The 14782-nt window shown below is 42.4% G+C and overlaps 1 protein-coding gene across 9 annotated transcripts in view; it reads right to left on the bottom strand.

The window, feature by feature from the left end:
• CCSER2 (coiled-coil serine rich protein 2) overlaps positions 1 to 14782 on the bottom strand; it is a 296048-nt gene that overhangs the window by 123556 nt on the left and 157710 nt on the right. For all 9 annotated transcript variants that reach the window (XM_033940825.1, XM_033940821.1, XM_033940822.1 and 6 more), the window contains one exon: positions 842 to 922. In XM_033940825.1, coding sequence (XP_033796716.1) covers positions 842 to 922 — 81 coding nt within the window. The remainder of the gene's footprint in view (positions 1 to 841; positions 923 to 14782) is intronic.

Genomic DNA, 14782 nt, shown 5'->3' with positions numbered 1-14782 from the left:
CCAGCGTGCTCGACTTTAAGAATAAATGGGACATCCACGTGGGATCCCTACGAAGGTCGAGCTAAGGAACTAAGTCATATGCACTCAGACTTAATGGGGTGGGTCAGTAGAGTGGGCAGACTTGATGGGCTGTAGCCCTTTTCTGCCGTCATCTTTCTATGTTTCTATGTTTCTATGAACAGTTTACACATGGTTTCAAGGATTCCTTCAATCCTGGAGATATATGTAGAGTTAAAACAAAGAAAAATCGGATTCCTGGACCAACCCCTGTGAAGTCCCCCAAGGCTCTTCACTATCTCTAACACTCTTCAATCTCTACATAGCCATACTCAGTACTTGCCTGGACAAACTAGGCATAACTTCATACAGCTATGCAGACATCACCATCTTCCTTCCTTTTGACCAACATACCTCCAACACAACAAAATTATAGTGATACATACACATGCTTGAAAATTCAAACATACATCTGTAGTCCAAAACTGTCCCGTCACTAACCCCAGGAAGGCTGCATTCTACTGTGGGCCAAGGAATATTTGTTCTTAATTTTGATGATTGAAACATTGTTTTACTTATAGATATGTCTTTGAAAATTGCCCTTTTTAGGGCTTTATCACAAGATAAATCATTGGATGCTTTCAGAATACCTGTGGAATAAAATAACTGTCCACTCACCCCCTTTATGAGGTTTTGCAGATTAAACATGAAAAATAAGATGGCATAATTGTTTTACCCCATCCTGAATGTTTTGGGTAATCAAATAATTGGAAATAAAATTAGTACTCGTAAAACAACTTGCATGCCACAATTCTGCAACATGTAAACATAACTTTGGATTTACCTTATATACAAGCTCAGCTTCCTGTGGTTCTGAGGATAGCAGCATTGACAGATGAATGTCCTGTGGTCCAGCCTCATTATTCTGAAGAGAAAAAGGCAAAGAAGATTCAGCTTTGCTAGTAAGTAGTTTGCTAGAGGTCCTCAAAACTAGTTGAGAAAAAAATTAAGCAACTATTTAAAAGTTCAAATACATAAAATTCTGTTTCACAATACTTATGGATAAAATTCATACTTGAGACTTGGCATAGCACATAAAAGGGATTTATCTGCCACTGATTTTGTAGATCATAGTAGAGTTAAATTCTCATGACTGTTATGACTTCATTGATGTTAAAGTTATGAGTTTAAAGAGGAAAATTAAGTGCTTTAGGTTGTGTAGGTAAAAAGGGGGGAACCTTATATGATACTTAGGCCCTGCTCTGTGCATCAGACCTTCTCCTACACTCAACCCTCAGTCCTTATTCTTTCATCCCCAACATCTTTCAGCGTCAGCCCACTTTTCTCATCCATGGCATTAGATCCTTCTCCAATCCACAGCACTACTAGCATCAGCCCCCTTCTCTCAGGAATGGAAAAGTAACCTAGTGCTTAGAGTAGCAGACAGAGAAATCATAAAAGGCAGATTCAAATTCTAGTGTGGCACTTTATGATCTTGGGCAAGTCATTTAACCTTCTATTGTTTCAGGTAAAGAACAGAGTGTGAGTCCTCCAGTGACAGAAAAATGCCTACTGTACCTGAATATACACTGCTTCAATAGTTTTCCTTCCTCTAACCCCAGCATCTGCCGGAGTCAGCCCAAATTCCCGGCATCATCCAGAAAAAGCCCTTCTTCTCTCATCCCTAGCATCCACCAGAGCTTAATTCTGCCATGCCCAACAAGACCTCTCCTAACACATATCTGACAGTGTCAGTTTCCTCGTCTCTCTCCATCTCCTCAATCTACCATCTCCCCTTTCCCTCCTTTCTCTTGTTCCTGTTCTCCTCACTTCCCAATGACTTGGCAAATCTCTCCCTCTCTATCTAGCTAATCTCCCCCTCTATCCCTCATCCTTCTTTTGCATGTCCAGTATCTTTCCTGACCTGCCTGTTGATGTACGCCACCGCCGTGACACTGTCTGAAAAAACCTTTGTCGGTCGGCCCCAAATCAGGGGCAGGAACGCTTGGAGCGTAAGCCTGGCTGCTCTCAATTCCAGAAGATTGATGGCCCACTGAGCTTCCTCTGGAGACCAGACTCCCTGCACTGAGGATTGAAGGCAGTGAGCCCCCCAACCCAACAAACTGGCATCCGTGGTAAATATAACCCATGCCAGAGTCGCCAGAGACATGCCTTTGAACAGATTGAAATCGCTGAGTCACCAAGCCATGCTGAGCGATGCAGGTGGCGTCCATTGCAGACGACGATTGTAATCCTGAGACACTAGGGACCACTGAGAGAGAAGTGATTGCTGCAGTGGTGTCATGTGAAAGCGCGCCCAAGGCACAACTTCCAGCCTAGCCACTATGGATCCCAGAACCTGCACATAATCACACACTCTCGGTCTGGGTGACCGGAGAAGTATGTGAACCTGAGACTGTAACTTCTCCCCCCAGTCTTTGGGAAGAAACACTTTCCCTACCTTCGTGTCGAACACTCCCAGATGTTCCAATGACTGGGACGGGATAAGAGAGCTCTTTGGACAATTGATGACCCACCCCAAGGATTGAAGAAGAGAAATCACCCTGTGGGTCATTGATAAACTTTCCTGCAGGGAAGACGCTCTGATCAACCAGTTATCCAAGTAAAGATGAACCCGAATCCCTTCCTGGCGAAGGAACACCTCCACCACAACCATTGACCTTTGAGAATGTCCAAGGAGCTGTGGCTAAGCCAAACGGCATGGCGCGAAACTGATAGTGCTGTCCCAGGATTGCAAAACGAAGAAATTTCTGATGCGGCGGGCCAGATGGGAATGTGCATATAAGCTTCCTTGAGGTCGAGAGCCATAAGGAATTCCCCCGGCTGAACAGCCGCTATGACCGACCTCACTGTTTCCATCCGGAAATGCCTGACTCGAAGAAAGCAGCTGACCCTCTTGAGATCCAAGACTAGCCTGACCGAACCCTCCTTTTTGGGCACAACGAAATAATGGAGTACCATCCCTGCCCCCGTTCCGCTGGAGGCACTGGAATTACGGCCCAAATCTCCAGAAGAACCTGAAGAGTACTCCACACTGACTCTCTCTTGGCAGCCCCTGAACAAGGGGAGTCCAAGAAAGAATCGGCGACGGGAGAGGAAAATTCTAATTTGTAACCTTCTTGAATAATGTCCAATATGTAATGTAATGTAATTTATTTCTTATATACCGCTACATCCGTTAGGTTCTAAGCGGTTTACAGAAAATATACATTAAGATTAGAAATAAGAAAGGTACTTGAAAAATTCCCTTACTGTCCCGAAGGCTCACAATCAATACCCACTGATTGGACGTGACCTTGGTCCACTCCGCCAGAAAGGAAGACAGCCGACCCCCAATGGCCACGACAGAGGAAGCCGACCTCCTGTCATTGGGAAGTATGCAAGGCCGGGGTCCGGGCGGGTTGGGCAGCCTGGGGTTTTGTAGGACGAAAGGAAGTCTTTAGTAGAAATCTAGGTCTAGTATTATAGGAAGACCCGTAAGACGGTGGAAAGAACGGTTTCCCAGGCACATATCGTTTAACATCCCTGAAACGATTTCTGGCAGACAAAGACTTTAAAGGGGCTTTAGGTTTATCTTCCGGTAACCGCTGAGTTTTGGTATCACCAAAATCTTTAACCAATTTATCCAAATCATTCCCAAATAACAAGCGACCCTTAAAAGGAAGTCTCACGAGCCTAAGCTTGGAAGCTGCAACCGCCGCCCAGTTACGGAGCCACAAGGATCTTGGAGAAACAACAGATAGAGACATTTGCTTCGCTGAAGCGCAAATAATATCATAAAGGGCATCCACCACATACGCAAGACCCGTTTCCAAATCAGGAAAGTCAGATGGAACAGCAATCCCATCTCCATCATTTTATCCGCCATACCTTGCGCCCACTGCAGATAAGCCCACGCTGCATAGGAACTGCACACTGCCGCTTGCAAGGTAACCGCCGCGACATCAAAGGACAGCTTAAGTGAAGATTCAATCTTCCTATCCTGAATGTCTTTGAGCGCTATACCAACCTCAACCGGCAAAGTAGTCTTTTTTGTAACTGCAGCCACTAAAGCGTCCACCTTGGGGTTCTTAAATTTGTCCAGCTCGTCGTGAGATACGGGATACAACTGGCACAGAGACCAGCCTCCGGAGTGTCCCATTGAGCAGAAATAAGCTCATGCATCGCTTCATGGACTGGAAATGCCTTCACAGTTTTTCTCGTGCCTGCCATAAGAGGATTAGCCAATCCCGTCGCTTGCGGATCCGGCTGTGAGATATGGAGGCCTTGTAGTGCCTTGGAAATAAGATGGCAATTCCACCCTATGAAAAAGACGGAGCGCTGTAGGATCATCCACCTCCCTAGCCAGCGCATCCTCAAACTCTAAATCTGCCACTTTGCCATCCTCCAGGGCCTCCGGAAGATCCAGAGATAAGGCGGAGCTAGACGGAGGGTCATCCCCGTCCATAGTCGCCACTCTGCGCCATTTTGCCGCTTGAGACTCCAAAGGAGGTCTACCGGCAGGAAGCACAGGAAACAGGTCCAAATTACCCTCCCGTGGCTGCGAATTCTGCATCAAAAAGGCCTGATGCATCAACATCACAAACTCCGGGGAAAACGCCACCTGATTAGAATGAGCCGTTGATAAATTAATTCTCCCCTGCCCAGAAACCGGCCCCGCAAAGGCAGAAGAAGAAGATAAACTGCTGACTGCTGGCGCAGCCGCCGCCGTGCACTGGAGCGGAACAGCGGCGGCTGCAAGTGCAGGAGAAGAAGGACGAATTTCAATTGCGCGGGAAACTTTAGGCGCGACCTGTAACTCTTCCCCCACGGCGTCGGCACAACCCGCCGATCAGAGGCCCGATGTTTTCTACAGCAGGAACACCTTTTAACAGCCTCTGCCGCCATTACACCCAGACCAAACCGCCGAGCAAACCAAAAATCGGCAGGCAACCCAACAACACCGCGTGTCAGCGAAAACTCCCTGAAGGAAACCGGCAGACCCAACCACAAATGCACAGAAGTTATAACATAAGTTCTTACCCGAGTCCACCGTTGCTCAAGCTGGTAGTTGCAGACTGGAACTGCCAGGACAGAACCGTCCAGCAACAGTACTCTGGCCTCTTTTTTTTGTTGTTGTTGTGGAAAGAAGAAAAATAGAGGACCAGGAAAAAAGCCTCAATCCTCCGGAGCGGAGGGTGGAGCAGGGACCTGGGGGGGCCCAGGTGTAACTCACAAAGTTGGTACTGTTCAGCCAAACACCCCTATCTACCTGAAGAGAAAAATCTCAACAGAAGAAGAAACCACCAGCCAGCCAGAATCCAGGAGCTAATGGAAAAGCGACCATCACCTGCTGGGAGATAGAGAATACTGAAGATACAAAGAGTGTGCCAACCAATGGGACCACTTGTTATTCAGTTCTCTATCTCCACCTGCTGGTAGATGTGTATTATCCCACTAGTCTCTGGATTCATCTGCTGCTGTTGAAAAGGAAAGATCAATTAAGAAAAGAGATGAACAAAAATAAAAGGAAAAACACAAAGCTTCTTTAGAATACCTAGAAGTTAGAAACCATAACAACTTATAAAGTAAAATCCTATTATTTATAACCCCCCTTCACACTAGGGAAGTTGCACAGCACGTTTGTTATCAAGAAAAGTCTTATGCTGCTTTAGGTTATAGAAAAGGTATCTGTTAGAATCCAAAAGAACCAAACATTTACAATGAAAACGTAAAAAGAAATGAGCATCCAAGGCTAAAACCTGTGGGCACATTAACAAAAACTGCTCTCTCTTCTCCTGTATGTCCAAACAGATATCAGACCTTTGCACCCAAAACCAATTTATCATGGTTCCAAAAAAAAAAAAAAAAGAAAGTCTTATCACCCAGTCTTTATTGGACACAAATACAAAAGTTACTAAGAGCATTGTTCTAATGCACTCATCTTCCAAAGATCTTTCCAATAACTGTGTTACATTCACGCTACCTGCCAAGAGATCCTCTAGTTGTGATTCCTGATGCTTCTTCTCTGGCAAAAAATACATTGAGAGGTAGGAAGAATAGCTTCCTTAGGGACCCCCAGAATCCCCATCAAATATTTATTTAAAAGTTCCATAGGAGATATATTCACAGCTTGGAGAAAGTTAACAAAATATAAGGTCAACCTTCTAGTAAAATTTTCTACTTTATTAATCACTCCAACAATACCACAACTTGATGCTAAGTCCTTGACGTGAACCTCCCTTAGGTCATGTTGAACAGTTTCCACCTTCCTTTCTAGCTCAAAATGTTTTGCTTCCTGAGTGACCAGATAGATTTTAGAATCTAGCAAAGAATTGCCTTTGCAAACTTATTCACCAAAAATATTTTCTCTAAATGGGCCACCGCTTCCCAGATGGAATCTAGTGACATGAGTTGGTTTAATTAAAGGAGATAAGCAGAGATCATTAACCTGCCACTTAGTATTGTCCACAGCCAGTTTTTCTTCCAAACAGAGTTTCATGTTCTCCAATGACTCCCCTCAGACCTTAGGTTCCCCCCAGAACACACTAACACTTCTACAAGCTCTGTGGAACATGCACTCACGGCAGCATCCTTCCTTCCAACAGCTCCCTCTCTGATCTGGACATTCCCTTCAATCGATAGTTCATTCGCTGCCAGACTTCCTGGCTTCAGCTGTGATATCAATAATTCTGGCAGCTGCACCATGCCTGGGTCTGGGGGCTCAGAGTAACATTGAGACCCAGTAAAGCTGCCTCACTGCTAGCATCGGATCTGCAGGGCTGTGCGAACAACAAACTTTTCAATGGAAGGCATGGGAGTGATGAGGACTAGAAGGGTAAGTCCTTATCATCTCCTTTCTCTTCACCATCTTGTAATAGAGAAAAATTTTCTATAAAGAATATTCCATCCAAGGAAATTTAAAGCAAAAGTGGGAGCTCAACTCAGTGTGACTGTCTAGGTGGCCATTTTAGATTTCCCTCTCAAATACCTGAATATGTATACCCTAGGAAAGAAGGGATAGAGGAGATATGATACAGATGTTTAAATACTTAAATTGTATTAATCTACAAACAAATCTTTTCTGGAAACAGAAGCGGTAAAACAAGAGGACATAATATGAGTTTGCGGAGTGGTAGACTTAGGAGTAATGCCAGGAAATACTATTTCATGGAGAGTGCCTGGAATACCCTCTCTGCAGAGGTAGTGGAGACAAAATAGTAACAGAATTCAAAAATGTGTGAAATAGAAGAATCCCTAAATAAATGAGGATAGTACCGATACAAAACTCAAAAGATCACCAGATCAACAACTATAATTTTGTTCATGATGCTTAGGAATGATGCTAAAAAGCAGCCCCAGCTATGGGGTAGTCAAGTTAATGCCGGATGGACTTCTATGGTCTTTGTCCCATATATGGCAAGATGGGACAGGCTTTGACAGTGACTCCAGCACTGGGGCAATGTGGCTAAGGCCAGGGACTTCTAAAGTCTGTGTCTTGTATATGGCAAGATGGATCAGGAGTAAGTATGCCTATTTTATACCACATTCATATCATCCGAGTGCAGGGAATGTGAGGACATCTTATAGAGGAACTTAGCAAGTAAAATGAACAATTACTAGATGAGTGTGGGACTGCCCAGGTCTTTGTCTGTTCTCATTTACTATGTTACACATTCCCCCATGTGATCTAATATTTTCCTCCTCTTGCCACTCTCTTGTGGGGTGTTCCCTCCCTTTAAAGTTTCCTGTTGTCATGACATTACAAATATAAGAAATGCACTCAGAACATTGTGCACAAGCACACTCAAAGTCACTATGGCAACAGGAAGCAACACCAGAGCGGGCAGGATCCAACAGTGACCTGCAGCACACACCAGCACTAGGCTGTTTATTACTTTTTTTTTTTTTTTTTAATTAGTGCAGACTTTTTTGTAGCAACAGAGAGGAGCCAAAACAGGAAGATTTGAGGGGGAGAATAAAATCCACAGAAAGAGGAGAAAATGTTGGATGGGGAAGGAAAGGAGAGAAGATGCTGGACCACATTAAAGGGAGGCACAAGAAGGCACAGCAGAGAGGCACGTCATCCTCCAGCATGAGGGGGGATAATATCCTCAACCACAGATACATTCACATTCAGCTGTAGAATTGCCTTCATCAGACTCTCTCGAGGTCATATGCCATGTTCACTTAAGATTATTTTGAATCTAATCAAATGAATCATGAATAAGTATAAAAACACGCCTAAATCTTCACACATGACTATATCCAACCAGGACTGCCGTATAAACATTTTTCTTTTCTATTGCCAAGCACAGTTTACTAGGAGATCTACTATCCAGAAAATAAATCTGCTTGTCTCTCAGCTCTTCTCTTACTGAAAATGTTCTGTAATCAGTGTTTTTAAAGAATACTTGATAGAATACAGTAGTTAAAACAAGGAGAGAAACTTAAAATAAACACCAGAAAATACTTTTTCATGGAAAGAGTAGTAGATGCTTGGAATGTTCTTCTGTGGGAGGTAATAGGAACAAAAACAATGACCGAATTCAAAGTCATGGAAAACAAAGGATGCTATGTAGTAAGAGAATGGAACAAAATTATAGAACATTTCCACTTGAAGCAAAATTTAAATGACTTTTATAGTTAGACTGAATAGTTAGACTGAATGCTGGTCTTATCTGCCACTATTTACTGTGTTACTAAGTTACCAATGCACATACAAGTTACCAATGCACACACAATTATGTCAAGCACAAACCTTCAGATTTTTTCATCAAAATTCCAACCACAGAGCTCTTTTATGTGAGCAAATGAATTTAAAGTAGGCTAATGTCCTGACAGCCATGCTAGATTCTATCTCTGTCTGATCAACATTGTGCATGAGTTGAGAAAAACTCCAGCATCCCCTCTTGAGCAGATATATTGCACATGAAACAGGATGTAATTCCCAAAAAACAAGATCAAAACATCTTTAAACTAGAGCAGGGGTGCCCCAAACGTCAATCGTGATCTACAGATAGATCGCAAAGGCAACGCGGGTCAATTGCAGAGCCTGGGATCTCTCCCTGCTTCCCGCTGAAGCCACCACAAGGTGCGTGCAGTGATTGAACGCCGGCCCACAAGCTTTCCCCCTGACGTTGGAGAGGAAGTTCCAGGCCAGCCAGGTTGGCCTGGAACTTCCTCTCTGACGTCAGAATTTACTTTGGGGGAAAGGCTTGTGGTCCTGCCGTTGTGCAGTCGCTGCACGCACCTAGCCTGTCCCTGTGAATTGGAAAGAGAAGTAAAATAAAGAACTTTTGCGAGTAGTTGCAATGAGGACTCATGGTGCTGAATCTCAGCAGTTTCAAATGAGTTGGAAACTCAAGGAAGCAGGCAAAACTTTCACCCATTTCCATCAACAATATGAAAAACTTGTACAAGAACAATATAATCACATCTGCAGTGGTGGGGAACCAGAGAAAGAGAGAGAGAGAGATAGGAAGAAAAAGTTGGGGGAGGGAATGGAGTGTGTTGGATGACAGGGGGCAGGCAGGGAGAGAGGAAGAAAATGTTGGATTCATGTAGGGACAGAGAGAGAGATATTGGTTGGGGAATGGAATGAGGTCTGGAGAAGAGGAAGAATGCAGGAGGCAGAAATAAAAAAATATTGGATGCACAGTCAGAAGGAAGTGCAACAAGAGACTCATGAAATCACCAGACAACAAAGATAGGAAAAATTATTTTATTTTCAATTTAGTGCCCAAAATGTGTTCGCTTTGCAAATTTATATCTGCTGTCTCTATTTTGCACTATGGCCCCCTTTTACTAAACCGCAATAGTGTTTTTTAGTGCAGGGAGCCTCGCTGAATGCCTCGTGCAGCTACCGACGCTCAGAGTTTCCATGAGCGTCTGAAGCAGTGCAGGGCATTCAGCGCAGCTCCCTGCGCTAAAATCTGCTATCGCGGTTTAGTAAAGGGGGGGGGGGCATATTTGTCTATTTTTGTATAGTTGTTACTGAGGTGACATTGCATATTTTAACATCATCTGCCTTGACCTCTTTGAAACCCCCCACCCCACAAATATATATGATTATAAACATTAACATTTTCTTTTTTTAAAAAAAATCTTTATTCATTTTTAAACTTATAAGTGTGATAACATATCCATACAAATAACCATAAATATATCACTTAATAATCAACAATGATACATATAATATTCTCTTATCTCCCTCCCTCCCCACCCTTATCTATCATATAATCAATACTTATACAACATGTAACAATAAAAATACCCTCCCTCCCACCCCATAATTGAACTTGTAAATTTAAGGGAAACAAGATTTTTCTAATCATTACAATACTTTGTTAATGGCTCCCAAATATCTTGAAATTTCTTGAAACAATCCTGTTGTATTGCAATAAGTCTCTCCATTTTATACATATGACATAAGGAGTTCCACCAAAAATTATAATTTAATCTATTCCAATTTTTCCAATTATATGTAATTTGTTGAATGGCAACCCCAGTCATTATAAGAAATAATTTGTTATTATTTGTAGATATCTGACTTTTTGCTCTCATTGCCATACCAAACAGCACAGTATCATATGATAATGCCACAGGGTTATCTAATAAACAGTTAATTTGGTCCCAAATTGATTTCCAAAAATTCATAATGAATGGACAATAGAATAATAAATTATCTAAAGTCCCTGCTTCTAGATGACAGTGCCAACATTCATTAGACTTAGAGCTATCCAATTTTTGTAAACGAACAGGGGTCCATAAAGCTCTATGTAACAGAAAAAAACAAGTTTGTCTCATGGATGCCGACACTGTACATAAGAACATAAGAAGTTGCCTCCACTGGGTCAGACCGAGGTCCATCTCGCCCAGCGGTCCGCTCCCGCGGCGGCCCATCAGGTCTGCGACCTGTGAAGTGGTTTCTGCCTATTTCTATAACCTACCTCAAGTTATATCTGTACCCCTCTATCTCCTTATCCTCCAGGAACCTATCTAAACCCTCCTGGCCTATCACATTCTCTGGAAGCGCATTCCATGTGTCCACCACCCTCTGGGTAAAAAAGAACTTCCTAGCATTTGTTCTAAACCTGTCCCCTTTCAGTTTCTCCGAGTGACCCCTAGTGCTTGTGGCTCCCCACAGTTTGAAAAATCTGTCCTTATTCACTTTCTCTATGCCCTTAAGGATTTTGAAGGTTTCTATCATGTCCCCTCTAAGTCTCCTCTTCTCCAGGGAGAACAGCCCCAGCATTTTTAACCTGTCAGCGTATGAAAAATTTTCCATACCATTTATTAGTTTAGTCGCCCTCCTCTGCACTCCCTCGAGTATCGCCATGTCCTTCTTGAGGTACGGTGACCAGTATTGAACACAGTACTCCAGGTGCGGGCGCACCATTGCGTGATACAGCGGCATGATGACTTCCTTCGTTCTGGTTGTAATACCTTTTTTGATGATGCCCAGCATTCTGTTTGCTTTCTTTGAGGCTGTCGCACATTGCGCCGATGGTTTCAGTGATGTGTCGACCATCACCCCCAGGTCCCTTTCAAGGTTACTCACCCCTAGTAGTGTTCCCCCCATTTTGTAGCTGAACATCGGGTTCTTTTTCCCTACATGCATGACCTTGCATTTTTCTACGTTAAAACTCATTTGCCACTTTTTTGCCCAGTCTTCCAGTTTCGTTAGGTCCCTTTGCAGGTCTTCACAGTCTTCCGTGTTTCTAACCCTGCTGCAGAGTTTGGTGTCATCAGCAAATTTGATAACCTCACATTTTGTCCCTGCCTCCAGATCGTTAATAAATATATTGAACAGTAGAGGTCCCAGCACTGACCCCTGTGGAACATCTCATCCTCCAAGACCAAATTCGTGGCCATTGAGACGCATTAATTTGATGCTTAATCTCAATGCTCCAAATGTCTCTCAGACCTGCATTTGGTTTTTTCTTAATAAGTCCAGTTAATAATTTATACCACTGAGCGGCCTGCATACATGTGCTTTGTGTTTTTTAAAATTTTTATTTTTAGTAGCTCATTTTGACTTGGTCATTTTAAAAGTAGCTCGCACACCAAAAAAGTGTGGAGCCCCCCTGAATTAGAGAATTATAGTACAGTCAGAACAAGAAGCCTAGTGATAGTGCAAAGATTTAAGACTAAATATCTTCTGTTTTACAAAAGGTGCTGAGTAAGTGTCCAAGTTGTTCAATAACACTTGGACACCAGTCTTAAATTTATGATACAAGGACATTATTTTACCCATTAAACAGATCTGCAGTGCTTTGAATGCTGGAACTATATTCACTATATTTCTCTCTCAGCTATACAAGTTGAAGAATGCAAAGTGTCATGACTATCACAAATGCATGATAACAATTTACTATGATTTCAGTATTACATCTAGGAATGCCTTGCTCATAGAATTCTAATTTACAAGTAAAATACTGCCTCACTCACAGTTAACATAACACTAAGGAAGACAACATGTCTCTGCTCATCTCACGTAAGAAGAAATGATTCCCAAATGGATCCTCTAAATAAAATCTGAGATAGAAGAGGGCTGACATTATATTTCACTTTTTCATTACTTTCAGGTCAACTAATACAGCAGAACCACCTGGTTCCTTTAAATTATTTTCTTCTGGAAGTTTAAGAACCTATGTTTTCTGTGAAGCCACAAAAGAAACACGAGTTATGACATTTTCTTACATTCTATTATTTTGGGAAGTCGTCCAGCACACCCAACAAGGATAAGCCCAGCTCCATTTCTTTACATTTCTGTTCACCCTGCTGAATTCAGGAACGCTTGCACTTAAATCCCCTGACGCAGCCAAGGAGCAAAACAGGGATTATTTTTTCGGGTGTGCTGGACGACTGTACTTCCATGTGACAGCCCTGAGGAGCGCTTGAAGTTGGCGATCGTTTGCAGGAGCGCTGGATGTTAGTGCCTGAATGGGAACAGATAAGTCCTGGCTTTATATTACTGACTTGGCAGTGGTGTATTTTTTGTGCCTTTGTGTTTTCCTGGTGCAAGTTGCCGTGAGTCATCTAAAACAACTCTATTTTGAATGAGACTTGAAAGTATTACTGAATCATTAGGAACTGGAGTGAGAGTGTAGTTTTTTCCTCAAAACCCATGAAACTCAAATGAGGTTTTTATTCCACTCCTTTGTGTATTCCCATTGATCCTTTGCTTCACTTTTACATTTTAAGTACCTTGGCATCTTCTAGGAGCACTGTTTGCATATTTTCTTGGAGCAGGCTTGTTTCCTTTGCTATAGCGATTATCGTGCTCCTGTCTTTTTCTATTGTGATACCTGAAATCACCCATTATTATACTGTCGCCTAGTTCTCCAGCTTTCCTAATCTCTGAAAACATCATCTGTCTGCTCATTTTGCCCTCGGGAACAGTAGTATAACCCTACCTTTATATTCCTTCCCTTTACACATGGAATTTCTATTCATAGGGATTCCATACTGCTATCTATGTCATGCAGAATATTTATTTTATTTTATTTAATTCAATTCCCTCGTTAACATATTGTGCACCCCCCCCCTCCCCAATTTGATCTACTCTATCCTTACGATATAATTTGTACCCAGGTAAATACAGTGTCCCATCGACTGTCCTCCTTCCACCAGGTCTATGAGATGCCTATTAAAACTACTTCCTCGTTCAGTGCTATATACACTAATTTTTTTAGGCTTCTAGCATTTGTATACAGACACTTCAAATTGGTTTTTCCTTGTAACTACAGGCTGCTGAGAAGACAGGGAAAAAATTGAGTCTTTTACTCTGCCTTCCTCTTAAACCCCCCTGGCTTTCTCTACTGGGACTCCCTAAATATCCTGTTTCAATAGTATCTGTCAAGGATACCTCATACCAAACCATCCACTCCCAGGCGACTGTCAGCCTTCCCCTGCATCTCAGTTTAAAAGCTGCTCTATCTCCTTTCTAAATGTTAGCACCAGCAATCTGGTTCCATCCCGGTTAAGGTAGAGCCCATCCTTTCGGAACAAGCTCCCCCTTTCCCAGAAGTGAAAGCATTTTTATTTGAGAAGGCATTTAGTTGATATTGTATTGGGAGACGTGGTTAAAGAATAAATCTGATCCTGCAACAATACTAGTGATCTGTCCGGTGGGATTTAAGATGATACAGATCAGCAGACAAAGGAAAAAGTGGAAGTAGCAATGATATATAAAGGTGTTCTAGAAATTAAAAATCAGATGCTTATGCGAACCAGAAATAGAGCTGTCAACTTAGAAGTAACCCTGCACAACCTCTAGACCTCATACTCCCAGTCCATGGTCAAAACATACACCAAAAGTACAGTAATTTATATTTAATGTAGCATTAACATGCTCCTCGCTGACACTGCTCAGTGACTTCAACCTACCATTAGAAAACAATCTAAATGAGGATGTTAAGGAACTTAACCAATATCTTGACACTCTCTAATTTCTATGCAACACAACTAGCCCTACTCATGAAAAAGGCCACTCACTAGACATGGTGATCCAAAACTGTTGTCCTTTATTGAATGTTCTCCACTAATATGGTCATAACACTATATATTGTATATAAATTTACCTTAAATTGCGCAACATCACACACCAAAAAGAAAATCCATTAAATCTAGAGAGAAAATGAACGCCCAAATGTTCTGGGAAAAGTAGGAACCCTCTTTACAAATGACAGACCCAAACCTGACCAAAATCAAAAAAGGACATAATCCATAGAAATCACATTAGAATTAATAGCTCCACTAGTAGAGAGGAAAGTACCTA

This window comes from Geotrypetes seraphini, chromosome 4 (genome assembly GCF_902459505.1).
Source record: "Geotrypetes seraphini chromosome 4, aGeoSer1.1, whole genome shotgun sequence".
NCBI lineage: Eukaryota > Metazoa > Chordata > Amphibia > Gymnophiona > Dermophiidae > Geotrypetes > Geotrypetes seraphini.
This window is presented reverse-complemented; position numbering and strand designations above follow the sequence as displayed.